At 63.7% G+C, this 17,394-nt stretch overlaps 1 protein-coding gene across 1 annotated transcript; it reads left to right on the top strand.

Annotated features, from left to right (window-relative positions):
• The first annotated feature begins 887 nt into the window (after positions 1-887).
• On the top strand, positions 888-15,282 carry ARID3A (AT-rich interaction domain 3A). The gene is made up of 8 exons (XM_057407445.1): positions 888-1,701; positions 2,170-2,485; positions 12,430-12,502; positions 13,396-13,579; positions 13,729-13,976; positions 14,179-14,475; positions 14,550-14,639; positions 14,751-15,282. The coding sequence occupies exons 1-8, from the start codon at positions 1,274-1,276 to the stop codon at positions 14,948-14,950; spliced, it is 1,836 nt and encodes a 611-aa protein (XP_057263428.1). The 5' UTR covers positions 888-1,273; the 3' UTR covers positions 14,951-15,282.
• The last annotated feature ends 2,112 nt before the right edge of the window (positions 15,283-17,394 follow it).

The following is a 17,394-nucleotide window of genomic DNA, read 5'->3' as shown; positions in this document are numbered from 1 at the left end:
GGGGACGGAGTCGAGCCCTTGGCACAGGACGCGGCCGGACGCTGCTGCGGTGCGGAGCATGGAGGGACCCAGTCCCCTGCCCCGATGCCTCCCGCACCATGGGGATGGCTGCGGTAGAGGAGGGGAAACTGAGGCAGCAGCGCGGGCTCCCCGTGGCGGCAGCGGCCGAGCAGAGCGCGGCGGGGCTGCGAGCGGATGCGGCGGCGGCGGCTGCAGAGAGGCGCGGGGGAAGCGACCGCGCTGGAAATGGGTTCCCCTTTCCAGAAGTCGCTGCCGCCTTCTCCGGCACCGCCGGGGCAGCACTGCCCGTGCGTGGCACCGCCACGGCCGTGAGCTCCCTCCTTGCCTTTGGCATGGGCTCTGGTTGTGCTGGGTGAGGGCGTGCTGTGCTGGTTCCTCCAGTGCGCGCCGGCGGGGTGAAAAAGAGTTGAGGCACCCACAGCCCTGCATCACCCTGGGGATCCCACATGGGTTCCCCCCACACTTTGGGACTGTTCTGGTGTCCCCACGTGCGGAGCTGCCCTGTCCCCCATGGGCGACCCACGGTGCGGCTCTGCCCTCCCAGCGGGTCTGTTATCTGCGTGCGCTGGTCCCCCCCGTATCCCGGTATCCGCTGCCTGCAGGGCCGGGCTGGGCTATCGGGTCCGGCAGGCCCCTTCCCCCTCCAGCAGCAGGGCCCCGGCCCTATCTCATTAGCTCGAGATTAATGAGGCTCCTGCGCTGTCTTTAACTCCTTCCTGCTCGCCGGCTCCTGCCACCAGCTCCGCTGACCCTCGGCTCCGCTTCTCCCGGCAGGTTTGCGCCGACGCGTGCCAGAAGCTGAGCCAGAGGAGGACTGAGGGACGCCAGGCTCCGAACGGGGGGGTACACACCGCATTGACCCCGGTTGGTGACGGAGGCAGCGATGTTCCGGGCTACAGCTGCTGCCTGTTGAGCCCAAGGAGGCTTCGGACGCGTTCACCGGCAGCACCCTGAGCCCAGGGAGCCCTCGAGTGAAGGAGGCATCGGGGCAAGGCTGAGGGGGGCCGGGGGCACATCCTGCTGCCCTGCCCTGCCGGTGGTGGCCATTCCTGCCCGGACACCCACCAGCACTGCAGCCCCTCAGCCGCCCTCGCCCCCCCGGGCAGCCCCATTGCAGGGCTGCCCCCCACGGCGCGGCCCAGCCTTGGAGCACAGCAGCGTGCCGGGCGCTGCCCCCCGCGGCCCCCGGGTGCTGCCCCCCGGCTGCGTGGCCCCCCGTGCCCCCGGGGACCCTCCGCCCGCCGGCAGAGCCATGAAGCTGCAGGCGGTGATGGAGAACCTGCAGCGGCAGCAGCGCGCGCGGCTGCAGCAGGCGCTGGAAGCGCGGCAGCAGGAGCAGCAGCAGCAGCAGCGCTCCGCGTCCCCTCCGGCGCAGCCCCCGCCGGGCCCGGGGCAGCCTCCAGCCAGCACCCCGGCCCGTGCCCGCGGTCAGGATGCGGCCCCGGCACCCTCGGAGGAAGGAGCGGAGCCCGAGAGCGCGCACATGCAGCGGGCGCAGATGGCCGCTCTCGCTGCCATGCGGGCGGCAGCCGCCGGCCTGAGCCACTCGTCCAGCCCCGGGCCGTCGGATGAGAGCCAGGCCTCGGAGGAGGAGGAGGAGGAACACGGCGAGGAGGAGGAGGAGGAGGAGGAGGATGGCGGGTACCAGCAAGAGATGGGCTCGGAGGAGGAGGAGGATCTGTGAGTGTTCGCCAGCACTGGGAAAGGGGCAGGGATGTGATCCGGCTCCGGTGGGTTTTGGTACAGCTGGGGACACCAGCATCCCACTGGGGCTGGCAGTGGTGGTGGAGGCTGCCGGGGAAGCCTGTGCTGTGGATTAGTGCTGTGGGGATGTCTTGGATGCTGGCATGGGGCAACGTTCCGTCTCTGCCCGAGAGCTGTGTGGGGCCGTGACAGAGGATGCTGCGCTGGCTCTAAATAATGCAGGGCCCTCGTGGCTGCCTCCTCACAGCCTCTCTGGAGCAGGGAATATGCGGGAGCCATATGGCAGAGCCACCGCTGGGGCTGCACCAGGTCACTGTGTGCCGGGTGGGTGGTCCCAGCCCCACGGCTGTGGGGTGCCCATGGGGAGGGCAGGTGGGAGAGGAGGGGGGACACTGCCCCGTGTGGGACCCAGCCGCTGAATCCTTCCTCTCCCTCCTGCTCTAGGAAGGGCAAGTGGGACGAAGATGACTTTGAAGAGGACCTGGGCGAGGAGGAAGAGGAAGAAGAGGAGGAGGAGGAAGAGGAAGACTACGAGGAGGAGGAAGATATGGGAGAGGAAGGGCTCGGCTCGGCAGAGGCGGTGGGGGCCGGCGCGGGCTCCCTGCTGCTCCGCAAGCCGCCAGCGCCGCAGCACTACCGGGGCGAGCCGCAGCGGGTGCCGGGCGGGCAGGAGCGGCTCCCCCCGGGGCTGGGCCACGCGCAGCCCCCGCCACCGGCGCCCGACCACGGTGACTGGACCTACGAGGAGCAGTTCAAGCAAGTAGGTGCCCGCCGAGACACGCGTGCGTCCCCTCCCCTGCTCTCGGCTCTGCCGTGCATCCCTATCGGTGCCGCCGTGTCCTCCGGTCGAGCTGCTAAGGGCACACTGGGATCCTCTGGGATCTTGGTGCTTGGGCTCAGCCTCACCCCTTCCCTGGTCGGTGGCTCTGGTGGGATCCTGGTGTCCCGGTTGGCGCCGAGGCCCCAGCGCAGGCGGGCGGTGTGATGGGGTTTGCCGCAGGGATTCTTGCTGATAACGGTGTGAAAATCCATCCCAAACTCCCGCTTCTGGTGGGGACCTGGCTTCCTCCCCATCACCGTCACCACAGAGGTGATGCCCAGCGGGACGGCTCCGGCCCCATGGATGCTGCAGGCTCTGGAGCTCGCTGTGCCCCACTTCCAGCTAATAGAAGGAAACGTTGTGCGAGCTGGGGCTCCCCGGGGGCTGCCCGGCACCTTTGATGTGTGTGTTTAAATACATCTGAGTTTAGGGCTGGGGGAAGGGACAGGAGCCAACAGCAGCAGATGGGACCCAGATGGAGCAGCCGGGGCTTGGTGGTGGCCTTTTGGGAGGGATGCGATGGCCCCTGCCCCTTCCCATTCGCATCCTTCCCAAAAGGGGGAAGGGGCTGCCGGGATCTGCCGGCACATCTGGATGCGGGGAGGAAGCACGAGGCAGCGCGGAGCCCCAGCAGCACCCACACTGCTCCCGTCTTGTGGTTTCTCTTTGGGTGCTTCCTGCTGTCGGGGAGCAAAGGGCCGGGCCCGTGAGCTCCTGTCTGCTACAGGTTTTTGTGATACCTCAGCCGTGATCTTCCTGTTCATCACCGTCTCGGTGCCCGGCAGTCGCTCGCAGCCCTTGGGATCCAACAGGAAGATCCAGGGTGGGTGGTTGGCGTCGACCCGCGCCACGCCGGTGCGGCAGCCCATAGATGTGCTAGGGGCAGGAAGAGCCCGGCACTGTGGTTATGGTTAATCATGGCAACAGCCAAGGTTGGGGGGGGGGGGGGGGGGGGAAGCGGCCGCGGTGGGAGCAGCGCCGGCCGGGTGAGGCTTTCCCCGGCGCTTGGATCGCAGCCGCTGGAGCCGGGCCAGGGGTTGCTGGGCTCAGCTCAGCGCGGCGCTGGCCGGGAGCTCCTCCTTGGCCACCCTCCAGCGCGTGCCGTGCTCCAGCCCCGGCCCCGCCGAGGAGCAGCAGGAATGTAAACAGTGAGTGCCGGTGGGGGGGGATGCGTTCCCCATTGCCCCGCCGGCGCGTCGTGGCCGAACGCATCCCCATGGGGATGCGGTGCCGGGAGCGCAGCCGTGCCGGTGCTCTGCCTTCCCGCAGCGGTGGGGAGATGAGGAAGGGGTCGGTTTGGGTCCAGGGGTGCTCTCCCTGCAGCCGCGGTTGGGGTTCAGCTCTGGATGTGCTGGTGAATGACCCAGCATGGTGCTCTCTATGCTGGAGGACGTGGTCCTCACCGGGTAATGCCATCATGTGGGTGCCCGTCTGCACCAAAACCTCTTCCCAGGGGCTGTCCCCATCCTCCACAACGGGGTTTCATTGCCCCGTATGGGACAGATTCCTGCAAAGCGGGTTGAGCCATGGGGGGAAGAGGAGGAGGAAGGGGAGGGCGTGAGGAAGAGTTATGGAGGTTATGGAGGTGAGGGAGCCGGCGCGTGGCACCTCCCCGTCCCCGGGGACAGCCACCGCGAGGCAGAGGTCAGCTCGGCGCTGACCCGGGCGCAGGCAGCAGAACAAAGGAGCCCCCGGCGCTATGGGGGGCTCGGTGGCTCCTCGATGGGGAAAGGGACGTTTTGGGGCCCGGAGGAGGAGGATCCCCATGGGTGATGGCCCCCACAGCCTCCTCTTCCTCCTCCTCCTCCAGGCTCGCTTTCGGTTTGACCTCGTGCCTGTCGTAGCAAGGAGGGGACCGGGATGGCATCAGCACATCCCCAACTGATGCTCTTGTGTGGGTTTGGATTGGCACCCCTAAGGGCACAACAGGTCCCCACAGGGGCTGGGTGATGCCGGCTTGGTTGTGGCGGTCGCAGGGGCTGGGGGTGAGCCTGGGGCAGCGGTCACACTGCTGCTCCATAGGGCACAAGCCATCCCAAAGCTCCGGTGCTGCTCACAGCCAGCTCTGCCGGGGAGAAACCTGCTTTGAGTCCGTGCCCCAACCCCGGGGCTCTGCATGGAACCCCCCTCCTGACCTTTCTGTTTCGTTACTGCTATTACTGTGCCCTACTAACACCAGTTTCCTGCCTGTGCCCCTTGGGGAGCTTCCTGTGCTGCCTGCACTCCCTCGGGCACCAGCACCATGTCCTGCAGGGTTGGGGGGGAGGAATCTACCTCCTGGTGCCCCCTGCACCAGGCACTGTCTCCGATTTGGGTGTCCCCTTTGGGGTGCTGTGTTTGGGCTGCCTCAGGCTGGTGTTTAACACCCTCGCCTTCAGAGGAAGCAGCGGAGGCTTTGAGAAGCTGATGCTTTGCGGGGGGGGGGGGTGCAAGAGGTTTCTTAAGGTGTCCCAAATGGGGGCAACGGTGGCACATGGAAGGGGGTGAAAACCTCAGCCCTTATCTTGAGCTGAGCATTGCCCCACTGCAGCGTTTCAAAGGGCAATGATTTGGGGGGGGGGGGGAAGAAAGAAGTAAACCAAAAGCAAATCTGCAGCTTCGGGGGGGGGGGCAAAAGCCAAAACCTGCCCCCCCTCATCCTGCCTGCTTCCAGGATTCCACACACTGGGAGCACAGTGACTCCCGGGAAGATGAAGCTGGGATTTTCCTGCGGGAAAAGCCTGGTTTTCCTCCAAAACCCAGGCTCTGGTTAAGGCGTGGGGGCCCTGAACCCTTCCTCCCATGGTTTATTTCCTTTTGCCCCCCCACCAGTGCTGGTTGGGGGCCCGGGGGGGGGGCCCACAGCCCCTTCACGAGGGTCCATTTACTGTCCTTAAAATATTGATTAGTGCTTTATTGCATGAGCCGAGGGCGAGGGGGCCCCTGCACAGGGAAAGGGGGACCCGCATGTCACCAGCCCCCCAGCCCTAAAGGCGTTTGAGCTCTGGCCGGTGCCGTGGCGTGGCCAGATAAAGGGCAGCACCATGGGGCCCCCCCTGTGCTGGGAGGAGGTAGATAACGGGGGCGAGGAGGGGACCCCTCATGGGACAAGGGCCATGCCCACCGCGGTGCCGCCGTCCTGCGCCCGGCTCGCTGCAGGGTGCTCCCAAGCTGGGATCCATCCCGGTAATTGGCTCGCGGTGCTCAGGGAGCCTTCTCGGAGCCGTAATCCCACCGGATCCCTGGCCGGGGGTCAGGGACTTCTTGGTGAGAGCGGCTTAGCCTCCCCCAGCCCCGCCTGGTGCCTGCTCCGGTGTTTGGACACTGAGTGAAGCCATTTCTCCCAAGGAGACCAGGGATAACGCACAACGTAGGGGACAGGGATGGGCCAGTGGCCAGTGCCTTCGCTGTGTTTGCTTCTGGGTGAACCAGCACCCCACCCCATTCCGCATGGGAACCAGGCTTGGTCCTCCCGCATTGGCATTGTCTGTTAGTGTCCCCCTCGCAAGCCTCAGCTCCCCCCCCCGGCTCTGGCTGATTCAAGGGCTGCAGAGGAGGCTCCGGCACAGCTGAACCAACAGGAATGATGGTTTATTTAAAAGAAGAAGGGAGGGGGGGGAACAGCAGAGCAAGGGCAGGTCTTTTGTCAGCAAAGCAAACACCCGCCGGGCCGCGGGGCGGTTGGGCAAGGGAGCAGCATTGCTCCATCGCCCTATTTCTGGCCCAAACCGCAGGAGCGGGACCCGGCGCGCAGCCGGACGTGCTGCAATCGGGGGCCAGGGTGGGGGGCAGGTGGTGTTTTAGGGATGGGGGGAGCGTCTCTGTTGGTACTCAGCTGCTTGCCAGGCGCCGAGTCCCTGGGGCAGCCGGATCGGGGGGTTTAGGGTGCAGGTCCTGGCTCCCAACCTGCTCCCGGCCCCTTCCATTTGGTCACTTCATGTGCCTGTGCCAGGGTCCCCTCTCGATGGAGCTGGTGACAACCCACGTGTATCCCATGGACGGGGCAGCGCCGTCCCTGCTGTGGTCACTTCCTTGTCCCCCCTGCTAGAGATGGCAGCGGGGAGCACCGGGGCAGACCCTGGCCCTAAATCCCTTTGCCTCCTGCCTCAGTTTCCCTGCCTCTGCAGGGCTGATGACCCAGTGCTGGCTCCCTGTCAAAACCATCTGCTGGAGGGGCTGCTGGACCTCTGCCAGCTCCCATGGGTAGGACTGGGGAGTGTGGGTCTCTCCCCCCCCCCCAAACCGATACCAGCAGGGACACTGGTGTAGCCGGTGGAGTTGCTGTGCCCTGGATGGACGGACCTCGCATTTCAGGAACAGATTTGCAATTAGCCAAATCCGGGCGGTGGTGGAAGCCCTGGTGACAGTGACTCATCTGCTCCGGCTCCCAGCGATCCCGCTCTAAGCCGATCATTTACATATGGTGGAATTTAAACCCCAGCTCTGCTGCCGGGGCCGCTGTCCCTGTGCTCACACACTGCCCCGCACCCGGGGGTCTCAAGGGGGACGGACAGCCCGAAGCGGGGAGCTCACCGGGTCCCCCAAGGCTTTGCTCTGTTTCTCTGTCAGGAAAAGCTTTGCTTTTGGCCGTGTTCCCCCCTCCCGGCCCGTGCCATGGGGCTGCGGATGAGCCTGGGCCGAGCTTTGTGAACCCTGCCTGGCTGCACTGAATTAATATTTGCACAAGGTCTGGGGCGATAGCGAGCTCGTGTCAAGGGCATGCGCCGGCACGCACCAGGGCCAGCATCCCATCGCCCGGCTTAGAGTGGGGGTGACAGCCCCCAGGACCCCCGTCCTACCACTGCTTGGCCCCGAGCTCTCAGCTCAGATGCTGCTGCCCAGCAGGACCCGCAGAAACCATGGTTTGAAATGCAACTGCAGCAGGATTCGCTTCCTCCTCCGCAGGAAGGGGAAGCAGCAGCAGCAGCAGCAGCAGCAGCCGCAGCGCAGCCGTCTTGGGAGCCGCTGTCAGCCCGCCCGGGCCGGTGGCTCCATGCGGAGCATTGCGGCTGCTGCCGGGCCCCGCAGCGCGGTGGGGAGGGCGGCCTCGGGCGCAGGGACAATGGTGGGTCAGGGAGGTTAAACGGCGACTAATTCGCCCATTCAATGTCCCCCCTCCGTGCCGGTGGCACCCGCGGTGCCGGCGCTGACACGGCCTGCGTGCCCCTGGGTCACCCGTACGGCTGCTGCCCCCAGCCTGGGCACGGGGGCTCTGTGGGTCTAATGGGGGGGGCTTGGTTTGGGTCGGGGCACTGCTTGGCCGTGAGCTTCTACTCATCCCTGTCCCCTTCCCCACGTCGAGTGGTGTGGGTCCCGCAGGACCGCAGCACGGATGCAGCTACAGCATCACTCGGGGGGGGTGGTGGTGGTTTGCTGATGCTGGGGGGAGCGTGGTTGGTCTCAGGGCCCCCCGAGTCGGGGGGCGATGACCGGGGATTGGGACCGGGCTTGTCCCTGAGGAGGGGGCACCGGTGGGGAGCGGTGATGGGGCCGTGTCCTGGCCCGCCAAGGGGACAATGCTGGGAACCAGCGGGAACAATGGTGCCGACGGGAAGCACGGGGCGAGGGCCCAGCTCTCGCCACCCCCCCTCCCCTCAGCTCCCCGGCTGCCCCCGCGCTCCGGCAGCAGGAATCCCGCCGGGCCGGTCAGTGGACTCGGCCCCATCCCGCACGGGCGTGTTCCCGGCCGGCCGACCGGGAGGGGTTAATGGGAGGGGGCACATCCCTGCTGCCCCTTCCCAGCCCGCAATGGAGACCGCTGTGCTTTGGAGGGGGCTCGGGGATGGGAGCAGCGAGAGCTGCCCCGTCCCTAAGCCGAGCGCTTTATCTGCAGCGGGATCTGCGCCGGACTCCCCCTTTGCCCTTCGCTGGGAGGGAGAGGCCCCAGCAAACCCCATTCCTTGTGCTGGATGGGGGGGACCGACGGGGCCCCACGGCCTCGGGAACCCCAGCCGTGACTCAGCCGCCGTCTGACGGGAAAGCAGCTCAAGCATCTCCCGCAACGCCTCATCCCCGCTCTCTGGTTCTTACAAAGCACTTTCTTCCCCTGCAACCCCCAGCCGCGGTGCGGGGCCGGTGCCAAGGCATGCGGGGGGCCGGGAAACACCCCCTTGGTGTTTATGTGCGTTAAATAACTCGTTAACGTGCGCGGTTCCTCCCGTCCCCCCCCCGCTGCCCGGCATCGCCCCTGCGCTGTCAGCGGGACAAAGGGACGTTCCCTATGGAATGCTTGGAGGAAGGAAGGAAGAGAAGGAGACCCCCACTCCCTGCAGCCGCCGCTTTCACGCCGCTCTAGCATCAATCAGAGGCTTCCCTCGGTACCTGCCGCAGGCGCCGCACCGGCGTGGGCTCTGCCCTGCTGCTGCCTTTGGGGTTTTTCCCTAAATACAGAAAATCAGGATTTTCCAGCCTCTGGAAGGCAGCGGGATCTGCCAGAGGGCCTGACCCCCCCCCCCGCCACCCAGGGTCACGGCATGCACGTCCCAAACCGGTGTCGAGGAGAAGGGAGGAAGGCCGAGAGTGCCAGGACTTCCTGGCGATGGAAAAGAGACTTGGAAATTAATCCCCAAGGCCTGAAAACCAGAACCAAGCTGGGGTTGGGGGGGGGGAGATGCTTTTAACTCGGGCTTCTCTGCAGCCACAGCCCTGCACACCCCTGCTCTGGTTGTGGGGGGGGGACACCCTCACTTGTCTCTGGTGTAAGTCCCGGCATTGCTGAGTGCTTCCCCTCCCTGCTGTAATTACCCCTTTGCCTGCCGTGATGGGGAGCAGTGGGCTGGGGAGGTTATCTCGGTCCCTCCCGGACCCCCGGCACGCGCCGCTCCCGTGCCGAGGGCTCTGTGCTGCATTCCTGGCATTGCCGAGGGGCCGCCTCCCCGCCAGCCCTTTGAAAGGCACCGGGTTGGGATTTTCCCGTAATCTGGTTTGAATCGTTAATCCGGTCATCCACACCAAACGCCGGGCCGGCATCCTGCCGGGGTGCGGGCTCAGCACCGCCTCCCCCCCCCCTTTCCTCATTCCTCCTCCACTTAATTATATATCTGCTGGCAACAGCCATCTGGCACCGTGTCCTCAGCCGGCCATGGGGGGACCCATGGCGGTTGTGCCGCCGGCAAGGCGGGTCGGGCACCGTGGCACAGAGCCGGTGGTGTTTGCCCTGTGCTGAGCGAGCACCGGGAGCAGTGGGTGCTTGGGACCAGATCCCCATCCCCAGGACAGGGGAGGGAGGGGGGTGTCTCTTATCCTGGCTGTGCCGCGGCATCCCCGGCACCGCGGCCTCGCCGTGGCGAGGGGATCTCGTTGCGTTGCGGTTTGAGCCGTTTCCACCTCCCTGCAGCCTCCCCAGTTAAGAAACGGGAATCTCTTGACTCAGCAGCGGCCCCGCGGCCTCTCCCGGCTCCCTGCCCGGCGCTACCTTTGCACCGAGCCGCACTCTGCGCCGCGCAGGAGGCCGTGAGCGATGGCCGGAAGGGCACCGGCACCTGCTGATTTCGGTGCGGTGGTGCCGCGCTCGGTTTCACCCGCTGCCGATGCGAGAGCACGTTTCTGTTCCTCAATCTTTATTTTGAGCCCCGGTATCGAAGCTGCCCTGCGGTGCCTTTCAGTGGTGCCGGGGTGTGCGGCTGCCAGTGATGGCACAGCCAGGCTGCCATCAATGCAAGGGAAACCCTGCGTGGTGCTGCTGGGAATCGTTCCCCCCCGCCCTGCCCCATTCCATGCCCGGTGGCGAGGGGGAACGGGGACAGCTCGGTGATGCCGCGGTCACGGCACATCCCCTGCTCCAGCGCCCTGGCACAGCCGCACCAAGGTCTTGTGGGCCCGGCTGAGCCCCTCTCCCTGCTCTGGAGCGCGGTGGAGCTGTCGAAATCTCACCGGTAACCGCAGGCAGCAGCTTGCGACACGGCCTTTGCCCGGCTGCGGCGCTGGGCGTGCCGCAGGGCCTCAAGGGCACCGGCTGGGAATGGGGCTCCCTTAGTGACCCCACACTGCTTCATCCTGATGGGGGGGGACGGGAAGGGGGACGGTTGTGGCCGGCGGAGCTTGGATTGGGACCACCAATGCTGCGGGCAGTGGGGGGCACGTGAAAGGGCGGCCGCTAATCCCCATGTCCTGCCCGGCGCACGCTTTCCTCAGCTGATGGCTCGTTTTCCTTCATCCTCTTAAACGTTCCCTTCAGGACGATGCCAGAAGGGGGGCTCACAGCCAAGGTGGGGGGGGAGGAAGGGGGTCCTGGCAGTCAATAACTCTCCATACGCACCCCGGTAGCAGCTTTAGCCAAGAGCTGCCTTGCTGAAGGTGGATGGAGCCCTCCGGTGTTTTCCTAAACGGCCAATCCGTTTTAGAGCTCTGTAGGTTAATGGGCTCCTCGTGACCCCCCTGCACTGTGCCAGGACAGCTCCACGGTCATGCCGTGACCCACCGTGGTCCGGGACCCTTCTCCCTCTCCAGGTTTGGATTTAACTTGAGCGGCTTCCAGTGCTGCTCGAGGAAAGGCTGGATTGGCTCCAGCCCCGCATCCCTCAGCCGGTCGGGATGAACCACCACGGCAGTGCCCTCTCTGTCTCACTCCATCCCTGGTGCCGGTGCCCCTCGAGGCTCCCCGCTGCCCATGGACCCCGGGGTGCTGGGGTAGGAGATGCGCTTTGAGGGCTCTTGGCCGGTGGTGCCGGTGGCTCCGGTCCTTTCCCGGCGGGATTGCTGGGGCCGGGTGAGGTTTCCAGGGGAACTGGGGGGTTTATGGCTTTCCTGCACGCCCGGCCCCTCTTATCACGGCCCCATTGATCCCTTTGATCGGCGCCGGCAGCTGAGTTCAGCCCCGCGGGGTCCGGATCTGGGGGGTGTGTGTGTGAAGGGGGGGGGTGCAGTGGGAGAAGGGGCCTCGGCAGTGGGTCCCGGTGCCGCCGTGTGCCCGCGGGACGAGCGGGTGTACCGGTGACCCGGTTGAACGCGGTGCGCGTTGGCTGGGTTACGCAGTGATATTTATAGCCCCGTGCCGCTGGCAGCTGCTCAAAGCTGTCATTGAGGAAAGCGGGAGCCCCGCGCCGTGCCGTCCATCCCCGTGGCGCCTGGGCAGCCCCCGGCTCTGACAACTCCTCCTCGACGAGGGGGGATGAGGATGAGGAGCGTTCCCCCCAGCCACCACCGCCTGCGGCTCTGGACCGCGCCGCGCTGAGGGGGCCGGGCGCTCCGCAGCACATCCCTGCTGCCATAAATCAGGCAGGAATGCGCCGTGTCGGGATGCAGCCACCCCTGACACCAGGTGCCCCGGCACAACCGGGCGCTCGAGGTGCCCCAGGCCTTGCCCCGCTCCGGCAGTGCCGGGGTTCGCTCCGGTGAGCCCGGGGAGATGCTCTTGCAGGAGGAGGTGCTGCCAGCCCTGATGGGGCAGCTTTGCCCTCCTCATTTGTCAGCGCTGGACCCCCAGGGAGCCGTTTTGAGCCCACCGCTGCAGGCGCAAGCCTCCTGGTTCACGGACGCGCACCAGCCGGTTCTCTTGGCGCTGGGTCTCTCCGGCACTGCAGGTGTGGAGGAGGGATCGTGCCAAAGCATCGCTCCAGTCTGCGCCGAGCAGGATGCTAAAAATACCTGGGGTCGGCATTCCCGAGAGGAGCAGGGGCCGAGCACGGTGTTCGCAGCTGCACCGGCTCTCAGTGGGGCAGGGGATGGTGGTGCCAGGTCCAGCCTCAGCTGCAGGGACCTTGGGGACCCCATGGCCCCATGCACGGACCCCCAGAGCCCTCGGCATCCTGTGAGGCTCCAGGATCACAGCCCAGGGATGCTGGTTTGGGGTATCGGGGGGGGTCTGGGGTGGTGGGGGGCATTGGTACAGGAGTGGGGAGCATTGGTACTGGGGGGGGAGCATCGGCATAGGGGTTTCTGAGTGGTGTTCTCCTCTCGTTGTGCAGCTGTATGAGCTGGATGGGGACCCCAGGAGGAAGGAGTTCCTGGACGACCTCTTCAGCTTCATGCAGAAGCGAGGTGAGCTCCCCTGGACCTCTGCCCCGGAGGCTCCCCCTTCTCCCCCCACCCACCCACATCCTCCCCGGGGCTGGGGGCTCATTTCCTCACCCCTCATCCCAACCCCGAGTTCAGTCCCAGCCCCGCTCGGGCCCATGGTTAATTTTTAACCTCTTTGCACAATGGGGTCAAACCTGCTGGGCTGGATCCGGGCTCCCCTCACCCGCTCCGGCTCTTGGCCAACCCTGGGCATGTTGCCCCCAGCCAGTGTGTGTGTCCCCCCCCAGGTTATCACTGAGGATGAAGCCCCTTGCTACCTCTTCACTCTGCTGGGGTGTGGGATGCTGTGTCCGGGGGGCAGGGGGAGTCATGGAAAGGGCTGGAAACGAAGCTAAGGGTCTGGTTCCTGCATGGAAAACAGCTCTGGAAGTGCTGACACATCGCTGCCTCCAGCCCTTTGTGGGGCTGGCATTGGGGGAAGCACGTGTGCTCTGTGTGTGTGTGTTTGTGCATGGAGAGGGGGGGGGACCCCCACTGGCAGCGTCCCACCGAGATCACACCCCGGAGCTGGGCAGGCAGAGAGGGGGATGCGCTGCAGCCCCTTCCCCATCCCTAAAGGGGACCCCCATGAATAACCCCCGTTATAAATAACTCGTGTTGCCAGGTGCCACCGGGCTCAGCCTGAGAAACCGCGCTCAGCTGCTGCTGCAGGCGCGAGTTTCTGTTTCCTTTGCTCATGAGGCTGATGCTCAGAGGGGGGGGTCCAAGGGGGGAAGGAGATGGTGGGAGGGAGGGGATGAGCAGCAACACACACCCCCCCCCCCCCGCTGCCTCGCTGGGGGTCTCGATGGCTTCCCCCTGGGGTGAGAAAGCAGAACCCAGACCCGCTCTCTCCTCCCTTCCCCGCTCCCCAGGGACCCCCGTCAACCGGATCCCCATCATGGCCAAGCAGGTGCTGGACCTGTACATGCTGTACACGCTGGTGACGGAGAAGGGCGGCCTGGTGGAGGTGATCAACAAGAAGCTGTGGCGAGAGATCACCAAGGGGCTGAACCTGCCCACCTCCATCACCAGCGCTGCCTTCACCCTGCGCACCCAGTGAGCGGCGGGGGGCTCGGCGCGGCGGGCAGGGACGGGGACGGGGGGGGTCCTGCGGTGGTGATGGTGCTGCCCTGCATGGGGGCGGACAGGGATGGATGGGTACCATCGCCGTCAGCATCATCCTCCCCATCCCTTTCCTCCGGCAGGTACATGAAGTACCTGTACCCCTACGAATGTGAGAAGCGAGGGCTGAGCAACCCCAACGAGCTGCAGGCGGCCATCGACAGCAACCGGCGGGAGGGCCGCCGGCAGGGCTTCGGCAGCTCCCTCTTCACCTACTCCCCCGGCGGCACCCATGGGCTCCTCTCCTCCCCGAAGCTGCCGGTGCCGGCACTGGGGTTGGCGTCCACCACCAACGGCGGATCCATCGCTCCCGTCCAGAAGATCAAGAAAGGTAACGGCCGCTATGGGGCCCGGGCTGTGGGCTGAGCAATGGGGGGGGGTGGTGGTGTTCACGCTCCTGTCCCCCTCCTCTGGGCACTGGGGATCATTCCAGGGACCCTCACTCCGCTCAGGGGCAGGAGGGGACACGCCGGGGTGGTGGCATCCATCCCTCCCTGCGCCCCGCATCGCTGACCGCCGCTCTGCCCCTGCAGAGGAGGACTCCCCCATCCCCATCTCCGTGCCCAGCCGGCTCCCGGTCTCGCTGGCCGGGCACCCCGTGGTGGCAGCGCAGGCGGCCGCGGTGCAGGTGGCAGCGGCGGCTCAGGCCGCGGCGCTGGAGCAGCTGCGGGAGAAGCTGGAATCGGGGGAGCCCCCGGAGAAGAAGATGGCGCTGGTGACGGACGAGCAGCAGCGGCTCATGCAGCGGGCGCTGCAGCAGAACCTCCTGGCCATGACGGCCCAGCTGCCCATGAGCATCCGCATCAACAGCCAGGGCACCCGCTCGCCAGGTCAGTGCCAGCCCCGGCAGAGCCCCCGGCCCCGTGGTCCTTGCAGGGTCCGTAACCCGGCTCTTCCCCGGCAGAGAACCGCCAGGACTCGGCCACCGGCCTGGGCAGCAACGGCACCAACAGCATCAGCATGTCGGTTGAGATCAACGGTATCGTCTACACAGGTGAGGGGCTCGTCCTCTGCCGTCCCCAGCATCCCCCGGTGCTGGCACTCCCGGTAGCGTCGGCACGGCCGCACCGCCCCATGGCTCAGCCCCCCTGCTCTCTCCACCCAGGTGTGCTGTTCGCCCAGACGCCCGGCCCTTCCTCCTCCTCTTCCTCCTCCTCCTCCTCGCTCCCTTCCTCTGCCTACAGCAAAGGCAACGGCGGCGGCGGCGGTGGCAGCCGGACCAGCGGTGGCGGCGGCGGCGGCACCGCGGCACCGACCAACCTGGCCGTGCCGCCCACTTCTACCTCCAACAACGCTTCGCCTTAACAAACACCCCTGCACCGGGGCCTCATTGGGGTCTCATTGGGGTCTCAGCGGGCTCTGCCCGTGCCCTCGTGTTGTTGGCTTTCCCTTCACAAGCCAGAAAAGCTTTAGCCCAAGGGGGGGGGTTTTGCCGGAGCCGCCGGCTCGTCCCGCTGCGCCGCGCCGGTCCGGGACCGTTTACCTCACTCACATCACACTTTGCACTGTACATTTATTATTATTATTAATTATTAATTATTGGGTTTGACCTCGTGTTACCTCCAGACAGACGCACGGACGCCTGCCGATGCGAGCTGTAGTGAAACCCCCCCTCCGGTGCACTCTCTAAAGGCAAAAAAAAATACCCCATCGATAAATCGGGATATTTTATCCATTTAGATCCTCATTTAGCTCCTTTTCCCCCTATCCCCAATCCCTTTTCTTTTTGAGGACTCGCTATACGGGATTTGAAGAGGTTGTTGTTTGATTGTTTCGTTGTAAATAGCTTCTATTTTATTCTCAGAAAGAAGAATCAAACTTTAACATGCAAAATGATATATATTAGTGCTCATCAGGGAAACAGGAGCTTGGAAAACTGGGAAATCTGTAGTGGAAACTGGGAAAGCTTTAGTGGAAAGCCTGATTTGTATTCCTTCCCCCGTTATACTACTGTGGAAAGCCCGTTTGGGCATCTTGTCCTCCCCAAAACAAGCAGCGTGGTGAGAGCAGGAGCCAGGAGATTCTTGGTGGAGGGGGGGGGGGGGGATTGGCTTAAATAGCCACTTAGCAACGGGATGCAGGAGCTTGTATCCGTGATAGGGATGCTCAAGGACCGGGGGGCTGTGGGGTGCCCCGGTCCTTCAGGATCCCCCAGCCCTATGGGTGGATTTGAAGCATCTTTCTCTCCCCATCCTGCCACGCTGAGGATTTTCCCACTCTTTTAACCTTTCCTTGCCCCCCCCCTCCATCCCAAACCATCTGCGTGAGACACAATCACGACCCGATACCGAACCCACCCCCCCTTTCTTACCCCAATTCGGTATCTCAAGTCCTCAGGTTCCCACCTCAAGCACAGGGTGGGTTGTTCCCCCCCCCCTCCCTTTCCCCAGGTGCCTGGTGTGTGTGGGGGGGTTCTCTTGCTCTTGGACCCCCCCCTTTTCTTTGCTTTTCCCTTGGGGAAGAGGCGATCTCAGGGGATTCGGGGCTTTTCCAGCTTGGTTTTAGCCTCTTTCCACAGCTGGAAGTGCCCCTTTAGTGGCTCCATGGACCCCATCCCTTATGGGGTGGGTAGAGAGGTGATGCAGGGGAGGGGTCCATCCACCTCCTGCCGCTGTCGGATCCAGCTCTCCACAAGGAGATATCCCAAAGGGAGGGGGGGGGAGGTTTTTACACCCAGGGTGGGCTTTAGATTCTCTTCAGTGACTTTTTCCTTTGTACAGTCACCGTTTTGGGTTGGTTTCTTTATTTTTCATGATTTTCACGCCCCCCCTTTTTCCTTCCCCTTGTTTTTTGAGGTTTTTTTTTTGGGGAATATATTACCTCCCACTGGATTTTTTGTTTTTTTTTTTTTTACATATCAGTTTAAAAAGAGAAGAATAATAATAAAAAAAAGAAGCCTAAATCAGTTTCTCTGGGGTTTAGAAAAGCAAAAACTCAATAGGAACGGACCCAGCTGCAGCCGCCTCGACCCAGCGAGCGCATCTTAACTCAGGTAAAAATAGACAGAAGAATGAAAAACGGAGAGAAAAAAAAAAAAAAACAACAAAAAAAGACAAAAAAAAAAGGACAAAAAATAGGAATAAAAACCACATTCTACCTCTGCGAGCGGCGGCCTCGCGCGCACCCGGGGCCGCCGGTGAAAGATTTCAGTTTTGCAGCCATTCAGGTATTGAAACTTTTGATGATTTAATAAAAAAATAAAAATAAAATTAAAAAAAATAAAAAAAAAGAGAAAGGAAAAATAATAATAAAAAAAAAAGATGAAAAAAAAGAGAAAATAAAAGAAAAACCACTGAAAGTTTACATTTTATAATAACATTATTATACAGATTGTATTTAAACGTCAGAATATTTAAGACAATTGTAACCCTGTAAAGTTGATGAAATATTAAAAAAAAAGGAAAAAAAATATATAAAGTGTGGTGTGCTGGGGGTTGTGTCCTGAGGGTGCCCCCCCCCCCCCCCCCCCCCACTGCCCTATGGGGGTGTTTAAGGAGCCATAGGGTGGCCATGGGGCTGGGAAGTGGCCATGGGGTCCCTCTGGAGTGCCTAGAGGGTCCCTATAGGATGGGCATGGGACTATGGGGTCCTCATGGGGTCCCTATGGGCTGCCTATAGAGTTACAGGGTCCTTTACAGGGTGTCCATAGGGCTTGGGGGTGTCCATGGGGTCCGTATGGAATACCTATAGAGTGTTGTGGGGTCCTCATGGGGTCTCTATGGGGTGCCCATGGGGTTACAGGGTCCTTC

The sequence above is a fragment of the Pezoporus wallicus genome, unplaced genomic scaffold (genome assembly GCF_028554395.1).
Source record: "Pezoporus wallicus isolate ANWC-B61680 ecotype Strahan unplaced genomic scaffold, APGP_CSIRO_Pwel_v1 contig_14048, whole genome shotgun sequence".
Classification (NCBI taxonomy): domain Eukaryota; kingdom Metazoa; phylum Chordata; class Aves; order Psittaciformes; family Psittacidae; genus Pezoporus; species Pezoporus wallicus.
Note: the sequence above shows the minus strand (reverse complement) of the source record. Positions and strands in the feature narration are given on the sequence as shown.

Coding starts and splice junctions, on each gene's coding strand:
- ARID3A (XM_057407445.1), top strand. CDS start 1,274: ATGAAGCTGCAGGCGGTGATGGAGAACCTGCAGCGGCAGCAGCGCGCG. Junction 13,977..14,178: donor CGTCCAGAAGATCAAGAAAG/GTAACGGCCGCT, acceptor CTGCCCCTGCAG/AGGAGGACTCCCCCATCCCC. Junction 14,476..14,549: donor CCAGGGCACCCGCTCGCCAG/GTCAGTGCCAGC, acceptor CTTCCCCGGCAG/AGAACCGCCAGGACTCGGCC.